The sequence below is a fragment of a genome, unplaced genomic scaffold (assembly GCF_019419815.1).
Source record: "Pyrus x bretschneideri cultivar Hongxiangsu unplaced genomic scaffold, Pyrus_bretschneideri_v1 Contig29, whole genome shotgun sequence".
NCBI lineage: Eukaryota > Viridiplantae > Streptophyta > Magnoliopsida > Rosales > Rosaceae > Pyrus > Pyrus x bretschneideri.
In genome coordinates, this window is record NW_025999601.1 from 4,108,027 (window position 1) to 4,121,080 (window position 13,054).

General features: G+C 37.8%; 1 protein-coding gene across 1 annotated transcript; it reads right to left on the reverse strand.

The window, feature by feature from the left end:
* Nucleotides 1-7,197: 7,197 nt before the first annotated feature.
* Nucleotides 7,198-9,036, reverse strand: LOC125479508 (interaptin-like). Its single transcript, XM_048588919.1, has 4 exons — nt 8,660-9,036; nt 8,081-8,191; nt 7,651-7,731; nt 7,198-7,571 (listed from the first exon to the last, which is right to left on the reverse strand). Exons 1-4 carry the CDS (start codon nt 8,909-8,911, stop codon nt 7,497-7,499), a joined length of 519 nt encoding a protein of 172 aa, XP_048444876.1. The 5' UTR covers nt 8,912-9,036; the 3' UTR covers nt 7,198-7,496.
* Between the last annotated feature and the right edge of the window lie 4,018 nt (nt 9,037-13,054).

Sequence of the window (13,054 nt, forward strand, 5' to 3'; positions counted from 1 at the left end):
TCGAGATCATGGGTAGGGTAATTAGGGTAATTCATCATGTGTGGCTTCAATTGTCGTGAGGCATATGCAATCACCCTACCATGCTGTATTAATACGCAGCCTAAGCCATTCAAGGAAGCATCACTGTAAATCTCAAAATTACCATTGTCGTCTGGAAGCGCCAAAACAGGTGCATGAGTAAGACAATACTTTAGCTGCTGGAAACTCCGCTCACAATCATCGTCCCACTCGAACCTAACATCTTTTCTAGTCAACCTCGTCAGTGGTAAAGCTATGGTTGAAAAATCTTTAACAAACCGTTGATAATAACCTGCTAAGCCCAGAAAACTTCGTACCTCAGTGACGGTTCGTGGCTGCTCCCAATTTTCAACTGCGACTATTTTTTGTGGGTTCACCTAAATACCCTGGGCTGATATTACATGCCCCAAGAATGCCATTTGATCTAACTAAAATTGACATTTACTAAACTTAGTATATAATTGGTGCTCCCTCAATTTCTTCAAAACCAAAGTGAGATTTCGAGTATACTCTGCCTTAGACTTAGAATACACAAAAAAATCGTCAATAAAAACAATAACGAACCTGTCGAGGTATGGCTTGAATACCCGATTCATCAAGTCCATAAAAGCTGCGGGTGCATTCGTTAACCCGAATGGCATCACGAGGAATTCGTAATGACCATATCGAGTCCTAAAAGCCGTCTTAGGTACATCTTCACTTTTGATCTTTAATTGATAATGCCCAGATCTCAAATCAATCTTGGAGAACATGCAAGCACCTTGAAGCTAGTCAAATAAATCATCTATACGCGGCAACGGATAATGGTTTTTAATCGTTACCCGATTCAATTGTCAATAGTCTATACATAACCTCAAAGTCCCATCTTTCTTTCGTAAAAATAAAATTGGAGCCCCCCAAGGTGAAGAACTAGGCTAAATGAAACCCTTATCAACCGATTCCTGCAATTGGGTTTTCAATTCCCTCAACTCCGCGGGAGCTATTCAATAAGGAGTTAAGGAAATAGGATCTGTATCTTGGAGTAAATCAATAATGAATTCCACTTCTCTATCAGGTGGTAATCCAAGTAAATCATCCGGAAAACATCAGGGAAGTGCCTAACTACCCGTACATCCTCCACACAAGTAAGCGTATCCTCATTCAATACCACGTGAGCCAAATAACCCTAACAACCTTTCCTCAATAACCTTTTAGCCCTCACGGTAGAGATAATGCCTTGCCTTAGTCCACTACGTGCACCCATAAATGCAACCACAAGCAAGCCCGGCCGATGAAAAGTAACTGTCTTCTCATAACAATCCATCTTGGCACGATTGTAATGTAACCAATCATGCCCAAAATGACATCAAAATCAACGATATCTAATGGAACAAGATTAGCTGGCATGATGACGTCCTCCAAAATATGGAGCTATATCCCCCTGATAATGATATGCTCCACTATAACCCGTCTGGGTATAAGTACTAGGCCCCAGGACTTACTGAATAAGAGCTGGTGGTGGCAAGGCAGGTGGCTAGGGCTTTTGCTGATTTTGAGGGCACTGAATAACCCGATGTCCCATCTGGCCACACGTGAAACATCCACTGCTACCTTGCCTACATTTCCCAAAATGCCGATTATTGCATCTGCAACACAGTGTGGCACTTGAATTGCTAAAATCTCTCTGTTTCTGGAACTGAAAACCTCCTAAAAACCGGCCGCCTCTCCGTTGCGCAGTGGAACTCAAACCCCCACTAGAAGAACTAGAACTAGTACCACTTCTCTTAAAACTCTACGTCTTGCGAGGTCCCTGAGATGACTGGCCTTTATCTTTATTATTATTTTTCTTCTGAATATTATCTTTTTCTTCCTCTTCTTCACTGTCATTGGGCATATTTTCATAATCCTCAACTCGCAGTAGAATCTCATAAAACTCCTGATGTGTAGAGCAGGGAGTCGTGGTCGTCATAGAACGCCACTTCTTTCGAGTACCCCACTTGAATTGTTGAAGCATCTCAGCAGGATTTTCAGCAATCTCCGGACAATACGAGGACATATCAATAAACTTTCTATAATACTCAATAGCTGACATTTTCCCTTGCTTTAATTGATAGAATTCTTGCCTCCTACGATCCAAATACTCAGAGGGTACAAATCTCTTCTGGAATAATTACTTAAAAACCTCCCAATCTGCAGCTTCTTTCGGCGACAACTGAAAAGATTCTTGCCTTCACCAGGATGCAGCCTCCTTACCTAAAAACCAAGTGGTCGTCTCGACCCATCTATCCTCAGGGAAATTCTCCAATTGCTGCATCACTCGATAGGTTTTCTCGACATGGTTAAGCCATTGCTTGGCTCCTTCAGGTCCCTCATTACCCATAAAATTATTCAACTTTAAGTTATATACAGTCTCTAAGGGAGTTCTCTGGGGAAGACGAAGTGAGGACTGAATGACATTAGCAATAGCCTCCCCAAGTTGGGTAATATCCGAAAAAATTAGACTTGGAAGAGGTACGTGGCTCTTTATGAGGTGGCATGGTTCTGACATAAGACATCAAAAGGATTAAAATACTCATAAAATATGCAGGACTGCCAAACCTAGGCTCTGATACCAAACTGACACACCCCGACCTAAATCGAGACATGCTGCCCGTCAGGTGATGGTGACGTAGCCATGTGTGCAGTGCGAAAGTGATAGTGATATGAAGATGTGAGAAATAAAAAGCCAATTAACTAATGCACACAAGACAAGTAAATAAGTGTGGGAAGAAGGGTTAGAGTGTAGATACATATAGTCAGAGTGTAGGTGCCAAGGTGCAGTCCAACAGGCTAAATACTAATTATACAGGCTATGAAAGAAAACCCTACATTGATGGATATCTGTCAGAACCGCCGTAGAATCCTCATGAGCCACCAACACGCACTTCTATCTAGAACCTGGAGGGGCGTAAAACAGAAAATGTGAGTGGGCAAAAACAAAGCTTTTCAAAACCATTTCTCTTTCCAAAAGTAATAACCTTTCACCGTAAAACCTGTATGGTTTCCCAGAAAATAAAAATACATATGTATATAAAAATCATGCTCGAAAGTAGTGAAAATCAAATATAAGCCATGTCACGTATCCAAGTATGGAAATAAGTAGCCAGGTGAAATAAATCAATGTAAAATTATATGCCAACCAGAGTCACCTAACGTGACTTGTACGGCTAAACCTATAGCTCATCAGATATGCCTGCATATGAGTCGGAACCACCTATTGTGGTCTGTACGATAAGGCTGGGTGCAAATAAGTACGCTCAAGTGCTACGATCACATGAAGGCTGTGCGAATAATTGCGGGTCACCTACGAGTCGGAACCACCTAATGTGGTATGTACGACAGGGCTGTGCACCAAACTTGGATCCAAGGTGAGCGTGTGGTGCGGGAGGTGAACATCACGCGAAGGACAGTGCCCTGGCCATGGGCGGGAGCACTAGCACCGGGGTGCAGGATAATGAGCTCTAAATGCATCTACGTATAACCACAAACTATGCATCCACTATCATCAATATGTACGCACTTGAAGCTTACCTGGGCGTCCGCAGCATCAAGCAACAATATGCATATCTATACTAATGCATACTCTAAAGCATAATGCAATTGACATGGCATTTAAAATCATGACTCCATTTAAAAGAAATTTCTGGGAAAACAAAAAGCATATATACGTATATATAGAAAATCAAAAGCCCACTCATTGGTATGTAGCTGGATCGTAACCCCAGAGTCTCGCCTGATTGTGCTCGTCCTCCGAAAACGTCTCACTTACATGTGAAACCACTATTTTAACATTAATTTTAAGTACATAACCAAAACCGTGTAATAACTTCTCATATGTTGCTCAATTGGGGTGTTTGAATATACCATCGTGGCCTACTCAACAACACGAGCATCCCCATATTTTAAGAATAATTTTCCGACATCCCACGTTCCAGCCACGCGCAGGCACGTGCTTGGCACATGGACGAAATTTTAAATGCCGTTAGGGAATATTCTGCTAAATAATAGAATATTCCCCTTCCTTTTCCGGTGGTTTGCCGGATTCCGGCGCCAATCGTCGCTGCGTCATCGGAAACTGGAAAAATTTCAAATTTAAATATGTCACTCAAATCTCAACCAAATTTCACAAACTTTACATGGATTTGAAGCCCTAAACGAGTAGAATATGTTCTTACCACTTTGAAGTCCTAAAACCGACGGGAAATAGTCGAAAAATCCTTCGATATTCCGGTCAAAACTGCAACTCAAGGAACTGACCTATCTCGACGTCCAAAATCTTCCAAAACTTCTCTATGATTTATGTGAAGTTTTTTTAAGACTCCTTTAAGCCTTGAAACTCTGTGAAACGTCCACGATCACGATGGAGTAATAAAGCACTTTGCCAGAGCTCGCAAGTTCCCGGGTTTCCGAGGTTCTTTCACAAATCTAAGGGTATGATTAGGTTCCTGACCTTGCAAGGAACTCGAAAGTGACCTCCACTAGTTCGATCTGTGCAAGATGAAGATGGTTGGGTGTGTGTGTTTAAGGACTGTACGGACGAAGGAAAGATTGAGAGAAAGGGTGAGGGTATGTATATGTGCGCACGTGTGGTCCGGATTGGGCATAGATAAAAGGGATCTTAAGCCCTAATTGGGTTGCATGTTTAGGCTAACAATTGACCCCAAAACAAACCTAAAATTCTAATTGGACCCAAGAAAGTAGGAGGTGTGGTGATTGGTCCATTTCCTTAGCCCAATTACACCATCGTTTATTCATAACATTTTCGTTACGAACCCAACTCGGCCCTAAATCACGTCAACACTCTCATGACATCGAATATGATTTAATTACGTCAACGGGAAAATAATTTAAAACCATATACGTACATTCACGTCTTGAGGGTATAATCATCATTTTCACACATTCGAGGATAAAATATATATTAATTCGGGACGGGTCGTCACATACATTAGAAATTAATTAATCTTTGTATTTTGTTGGTGGAGTTAGGAAACCAAAATTACGGGTCAAGCAAGAGAAGAACAAAAAATAAAGAAGCAAATTTTAAATAAGAAAAGACATTAATTTTCAAAATATATAAAACGAGATGTGCATAAAAGCCTAAAAGATGAAAAAGAATCAACCGAAAAATATATGGCTATCCCGCCGATTTTCCCTTTGAATTTGTACTATTGCCGATTTACCTCCTGAAGTTTTAAACTTTAACCGACTTCACCTTTGAACTATAATAAATGACCAACATTTCCCTAAACTAGAATAAATAGCCAATGTCCCCTTATCGTCATATTTAGACACAGTTGGTTCAACTTTTTGTTAAAAGTTAGGAGGGCTCTAGTGGTATGGAAAATTGGATGAAATGTTTGCAAACATGATAGTAGCGGAAATTGACTATTTATAATAGTTGAATAGTTGACTGGAAAATTGGCAAAAATAAAAGTTTTAAGGGCAAATTGATATTCGGGTACAAGTTTAGGAGCAATTCGGCAAAATACTAAAAATGAGTTATTAATTTTTTTTTCTAGATAAGTATAAAAAAATAAAAAAATTAAAAAAAATAAAATAAAAACTAATGAAAAAGGGTTTCAAAACTTTGAATTTTAACCAAAAGTCATCTAATTACTTTATTTAATGATAAGTACAGAAGAAAAAAAAAAAATTATCGAACGCGCTTGCAGTCTCCTGCCGCTGCACCTTCCGGCAGCTTCTTTTTCCAGTACCCATCAATTGGGGTCCAAAAATTGTCTTGCCCAAAGCAACTCGAATCATGGCTGCTCCAATATCTATTTTACAGCACACACCTCTAGATATTTGTACTATATATATACATACACACTCTACAATTTTGATTTACCAAGCCACTACCTTTTATACCTACAATTTTGATTTACATGATGCACCATTGAGACGAATGCGATGTTTTCATCAATTTCCATCCACGAAACCATCGGCGCCATGAGATGCTTTGGAAATTGTATGGTAATCAAAATTCAGGGTTTTTTAGTCCACACAGATATTGAAATGATTGAAGACTTGAGATGTTTCTGAAATTAAAGGACATGAAGCGGGGTTACGATCTGGGCTCATATTTGTGGGTGTCTTTGATTTTATTGATTTCATTTGCGTTATTTTTTATTTTGTAGAGGGAGGTGAGATTGTAGGTGGGGGAGAAACGGAAGTTGTAGATGGGCGGACAATAAAAGAAAATTAAGTAATTGGTGTAGAAAGTTAAGAAATTAAGTATGTGGCTTACACTTTAAATGTGATTGATTGTTTGATCTTCATTAAGTTGATGACATGGTGATGTGTGAGACCCTTATACGGGGACAAAAGTGTAAGCCACATTTTGCATCACATCATGAAAAAAAACTTATCAATTTAATGGACAATTGGATATTCGAACATAAAGGTATATATTGATTTCAAAACTGGTTGGTGCAATGTGAGAAAATTAGAAAATTAGAACATTATGACCCATTTTCAAAACCAAAATGTGGTTACTAGTTAGCCCTAAAATTATGTTCCTTGAGCATGGCTGTCATAAGGGCAAACATGTTCGACAAAATGCAGGAAAGCGGGTGAGGTTGGGTAGGGAGTAAAGGAGAATTCTGCCAACAGGCGTGTGTGAAATTGACCAGGGAACGCCACTGCTTGGTTTCATCTATTGCTTCGTTTGTGTAGGTTTTGCTGTGATATTCTTTTACTCGTCTTTTATGAATCACGATCATATTGCAAGCATCAAGCATGAGAAACAATTATGATCCTACGCTCTCTACTGGGCAAGGTACGCACTACACTAAGTCAGAAAAAACATCACAGGACATAAGAGCAGGTGTGTAATCCGAAACATGATTCTGAATTTCCTCGGGCAACATCAACACGGGAACAAATTAGGTGTGTATTTATCCTTCTTTATTGTTGTTAGTGAGTGCAATTGGTTTGTACTTTGTATCAACTTCTTGAGAGCATTCCCCCGACACTTGAGATTCTGTGTTCGATTCCCATGTCCCTCAATATCACTCCTATACCGAAAAAAAAGGAGACAATAGAGGGAGAGAGAAATGAATCGATCATATCAGTCATGCTGGATAAATGGAATAAAGCTAAAGCTATTTTTTCCAACAATATTCAGTAAGAGACCAAGATTATTGATGACAAATCAGATTAGGAACAATGGCTGACAAATTAGCATAATCAGACGAGGAAAACCTCCCTTTTCAATCCACAATTTGATTAGCAGATGGATATATAACTCACAATCCTATGCACAATTTAGGCTACATATTCATTGGCAAGCAACATTTTTGGGGGTGTATCTGTCCATAACAGAGAAAACCATTCTTGAACATAACCGGTGAAACGAAGAGACACAAATCACAATTTGTACCAGAATGTAAGCACAAAGATCCTAATTACAGCACACATGCACAGTCCATCTTAATACACTTAATGATCAGCACATCTTAACGCAGAGTTTCGACATGTTTGTTCAGCTCCTCCAGCTTCTTCATCCTCGTTCTCTCACTTTCACCCACAAGCTGATATAAAGCATGCAGAGAAGCAGTTAACTAATGTATGATAACAGTCATTATAAGTTAATATATGAAGAATGCTCACCTCCATCAATTTGGAAACTAGTTGAGATTTCTCTCTGCTTTTCTCGTTTAAAGCCTCAAGAGCTTCCTTGTATTCTTTCTCCTGTGTCCATTGATCAATATATAAAAACATGAAATGACTTAGTCTTGAATAAGTAATCTCTTCTGTCACGTTCAACGTAATACTTAAGCATAATAATTGCTAATGAATGACGATAATAAATAAGAATATCCATGGAGCTTTGAAAGTACTTGGCATAACTAAATAACTATAGATCAAAATGATTGAATGTTTTTATGGACTGCCATACCAAAACGAAGTTGTGTCATACAACGAGCAAAACTGTAAAACGTAACCACATTATCTCCATGTTCTTCTTTTAACATTAGTATTTTCCATAGAACAGCATAAGCAGCTAGAAGAAAGGATTATATGGTCACAAAGGTTTTACCTTCCTTTGGCAGCTCTGGCCTAGCGGCTTTAACTCTTTGTGAACAACGTCTATCCTCTTGCGAATAATTGCAAGTTCCTTTCTCATTGGATCTGGTAGCGCTTCAAGCTCCTATAAGATATCATAGTTTTGAAGCATCCTCTAAATGTCATAATCAACTAGTTTTAGATGAACAAACTAATAAATTGAGATAATTTTTGCCAATCATAAATCATCATTGTGGGATAAGAGAAAGATCATAACATTATTCTCGAATCCTATGTTCGTCGTTTGAAAGTGGAAAATAGAACTTGTAATTCACAGGTTAAACCATTTGAATTGAGCTTATTGTACAATTTTAAAGTTATCAATTCAGTCATTAAATGGATCATTCTGAGAAAAAAAAAAAAAAAACTTTTAAATTTAGTTTATTCTTGTCTTGTGCTGCTTCTCAATATATTCTGGGTTAATATATTGTTCTTTTTTCATGCTGCATTAGAACATTGTGTGCGACCAACAATGCAACTAGGTATAAATGTCAGATTTTAATGAGGAAAAACATAGCATATGACTCAGTGGAAATTGTAAATCATCACTTACATCCTGAATCTCAGACAAACGTTTAGTTGCTTCTTCAACGCGTCCCAACTGAGCCTGAACCTTGTCTTTCACCTCCGACTTCTTCCTCTCAATCTCTTCCTCCTTTGCCCGGAACAAAGCCAATGCAGACCTTGACATTTCTTCTTCCTTATCATCAGCTACTGGACTCCCATTGTAACTGATGATACCGGAGTTCTTCACTCGCTGCACCTGCAATTGCTGCTGCTCCCACATCTGTTTCGGCGTCGCCATTGGTTCCTCTGCAACAACACCCTTACTTCTCTTTTTTTCTCTTTTTACTTCAAATGATGGCTATCTTTCTCTCCTGTTGTGGTTGGTTAAAGCAAAGCTGGCTTTAAAGGTATGGAAACCCCTCAACTTACTTTACAACATAATTTTATTACAATGACCTCAAGTGACCATAATGCCTGCTTACTTTATAATCATAAAAGATAAGAGTAGATTTTACTTTTGTTGAATGAAGACTTACCACACAATAACCTCTGATCTTTTTTTCCACCTTTACTCAAAATCCTACTTGATCACACCATCTAAATCTTTGCGGTGAATAAATTGTCGGAAAAACTACAATACCACGTTGCAGTTACTGATAATGTGAAATGAATGGGTGAGATTTAAAAAAACATATGAACTTTCATCACCTTCAAATATCCCATTAATATCTCGATGCACTTTAAGCCATGGGTTATTGTAGCCACACCCATGTTGTCATGTACAAGAAAATCATTACTTATTTTTTCTTTTAAAAGAGGGGACTAGCTGGCAGTTTTGCTAGGACAGTCCACCCTTTCAGGGGCCAGGAAGACTCACATAGGCATTTCAGCCTCTTTTTGGCCACCATCGTGCTATTCACCAACGCTAGGAATCAAATCCATAACGTGCCGCGTGAAATACGAGCCTGAAAATCATTACTAATGTATCATATTGTTCTTACCTATGGTCTACAATTTTCATGTTTAAACGCAGCTATTATTAGTAGTCCAAAATACTAATCCACCGCTTTAGCCAACTTATCTATCATCATGTCTGCAATAACAAATTCCCCTTCAATAAAAAATATAAAAAGTTTGGAAAAGTTTATAATGGACATGTTTTGGTAAGGCAGCTATTGTCTTAAGTTGGTATATTGGCTGCTTCAGCTAACCAATCTCAGTTCTCTTTCCTTAATGTATACAATTACAAATTTGGTATATTTATGCTATATTATATTGGCCAACTGCTCACTTCTTGGTGTACATGTGAAGATCTACAGTATAGTGTATATAGGAAGAGAGTTACTAAATTATTGCTTTGCAGAAACAGTGATTATATATAATAATTCTAACATTAATTTTGCTTGTACTAGATATGATTTGGATAGGTGAAAATTGGTTGAAAGGTCTAAAATAGTATTTATAATTATTATTTGTCTATCAAGAGTGGTGCTTGGGGTGGAAGTATTGTTTTGAGGAGTAGACTGTAAGGGCTCACCTACACCTGAACCGCGAAGACTGATGAGAAGCCTTAGGGGCCAAGACAGATTAGGAGAGATCCCCATCGGTTAAACCGGCTGCCTTTATCACATAGATAATTAATTATCCTTCCAGCTTGGGCATGCAAGAAAGCACAAAGTCTTTTGTAACTGCTAATTATATTAAAATTTAGTTTACGTGAAACAAGAATGTTTAGAAAAAACTACGCATTTATACATTTGGTACATTATGTTGGGTTGATAAGAAATATGAAAAAATCAAAATTCACATGATTGTTATCAGAGCATGACGCAATGTGTTACCAATGTAAAAGTTTGTTAAAAATTTGATTGTGAATTCGTAATTAGCATTCCTGATTTCCAACTTGGTTCTGAAGAGGCATTTTCTAGGCACATATATTTGATCTTGCTTTAAATTTCAAAGAAGATAAATTTAGACTTAAAGTATTTCCACTATTGTTTAATCCCGTGTTTAGTAGGTAGGATCTGGGACCGTATGATGCGCACTTGAATATGAGTACACGTCATGCTAATGAAGACTTTCCATTCTGACATTTCCAATGTATGAATATTATTATTGTGTATCAAACCTTTTTTTACTTTTACATTCTACACGAGGACTGTACGATGAGATCAACTTTTATTTTTGGTTCTTAAAATGTTTTACAATCCAACAATATTGTATGATACAAAAAACACTAATTTTTTTTTTTTTGGTTGCATAATTAGATCACTTATAGATATGTATTATTATACATATAAAATATAAATTTACTGTCAACTCATGTTATATAACATATGGACTAATCAATGGATACCAAATGAATATGTTGGTGTCAAAACGCAGGCGGAGCCTGACTAGGCGTTTAAAAATTAAGAAATGGCGTCTAGATCACTTAAGCACCCGTCCAAACCCACCTAGACACCTGCCTAGGTCGTGACTCACTTAAACAGAAAAAATATAACTTTCATTTTGTATTTTTTTTTTTAAATTGTAAGAGACTTGTTGCATACTTAAATGAACGCACATATATCCTTATTCCCCATGTTTTCATTATGTTCCTATACTTCATAGTATATGTCATTCTTTTTTTGCAATTTATCATGAAATTATATATATTTTAAGTATAAGCATACAATTATTTATACGAAGTATAATATATTTACTTAAGTCCGCCTAGTCTGCCTAGGCGCTAGCCCGACTAGCGCCTAACGTCTTTTAGACCTTGATTGGAGGCTACCAACAACCAATAGTGTGTGTAGAGTTGTGTTGTATTTGGGCGTAGACTTGACTTCTTAACCAAATGATTGTGCACCGAGTGGGATGTTGGTTCGGTTAAACTCTTTTTTATGCCTCGAGGGAATGAGGACTTGACATCCAATGCGAAATAAATGTATGCCTAAGTGATAACTGAAACTGAAAGTACAAATGACAATAAAGAAAAGAAACTGGATGTAATCATTTTATGATAGATTTGAAAATATAAAGATAATGCTAGAGGAGTCTACCAAGATCGCTGGTATCAAACTGGACTAAATAGGAAACATTGCCTCATAGAGGTGATTAGGGTGGTTGGAATTGCACGTCAACCAATTCATACCACAAAGTGACAGAACCATAAAAAATTTAGATCTTAGGAATTGTAAACAATGTTTGTTTTGAAGGAAGGCTTTAGGATTGTAGCTGAAAAGCTAAAGGGTTTTACTAAAGAGCAATTTGGGTTTTGCTGACTGAAAATCAGTTGGGTTAATTGAAGGATCACTTGAAGTTTGTATAATTGTAGAGATTAATTTTAACGAAAGTCTTGAGCTTGAAGGCCTCTAGCTCTATTTATAGGTAGTGGAGAATGAACAACATTGATCTTATCACTGAGCTGGAGCATGGTAAATTGATCGTTTGGCGTAGACAATGAATGCAATTTTTTATTGGTGGCCTTCGGCTGTGTCTTGTTCTGTTTCTCACGATTGCTATGTAACATCAGCATGTTAGATGATGCGCTTATCGGCATTCAAGAAAGTGAGATATTTCTAAGTCGGATCGTCTGTGTGACAACCGCATTTCGGGGAAAGTTGACTCCGAGCCCTCGGATGGGTGTGGAGTGAAGTGGGTTGATCGTCGACATTGGGATATAATCCTAATTGGACTTAGAAGTTGGTGAACTGGAATCGTGTGATTTTGTGTGAATAAAAATTAATTGGCCCCATAGCATGCCTTGTTTTTATTTGTGGCCGAAATAGTACAATATGTTTTTTTTTTCTTCTTTCTAATTGGGACAGATCAAGAACAATTTGACCAGTCTCGAGTTTGGTGGTGGTAGCGGGGTTAAATTTTGAACTTTGGCAAAATGTCTGCTCTTATTGCTAGAGATTTTCATGCTGCCTCCGATTTAGAATACAATGGCTCTTTTTGTTGCTGGGCCAGGGGTGATGGTGATCAATTGAACCCAGCAAGGTCCAAATGGACAGCAGGTGTACCCAACACAAGAGCTAGTGCTTCATGACCACCCTTTGTTTTATTTTATTTTTCAACAAGAACGGAAAATTCAAGTTGGAAAAAATTTCCACTGTTGACAACAACATGATATAATTTAATAAATAATATCTTGTGGAATTCAAGATTAAATTTGATTGTAATTCCTTACTTAATAGAGTTGACCTTCAAGTAAGAGAGTATAAAGATAGGGTTTAGTAATTAATTATATTTTTAATACCTTTGACTTTTCTCCTTGTCATGGGCACGAAGGCTTGATGAGATTGTACCCAACTGTTCAGGCCTCAAGAGATGTTGAACTGTGTGTGAATTAACTGTGGGCCTCGCCAATTAAATAAGGGCATTCTCATCTTTCGTTGGTAAAAGGCCACATGTTAGATCCAGGTTTTTCCAGATTATTTTTTGTTCCACA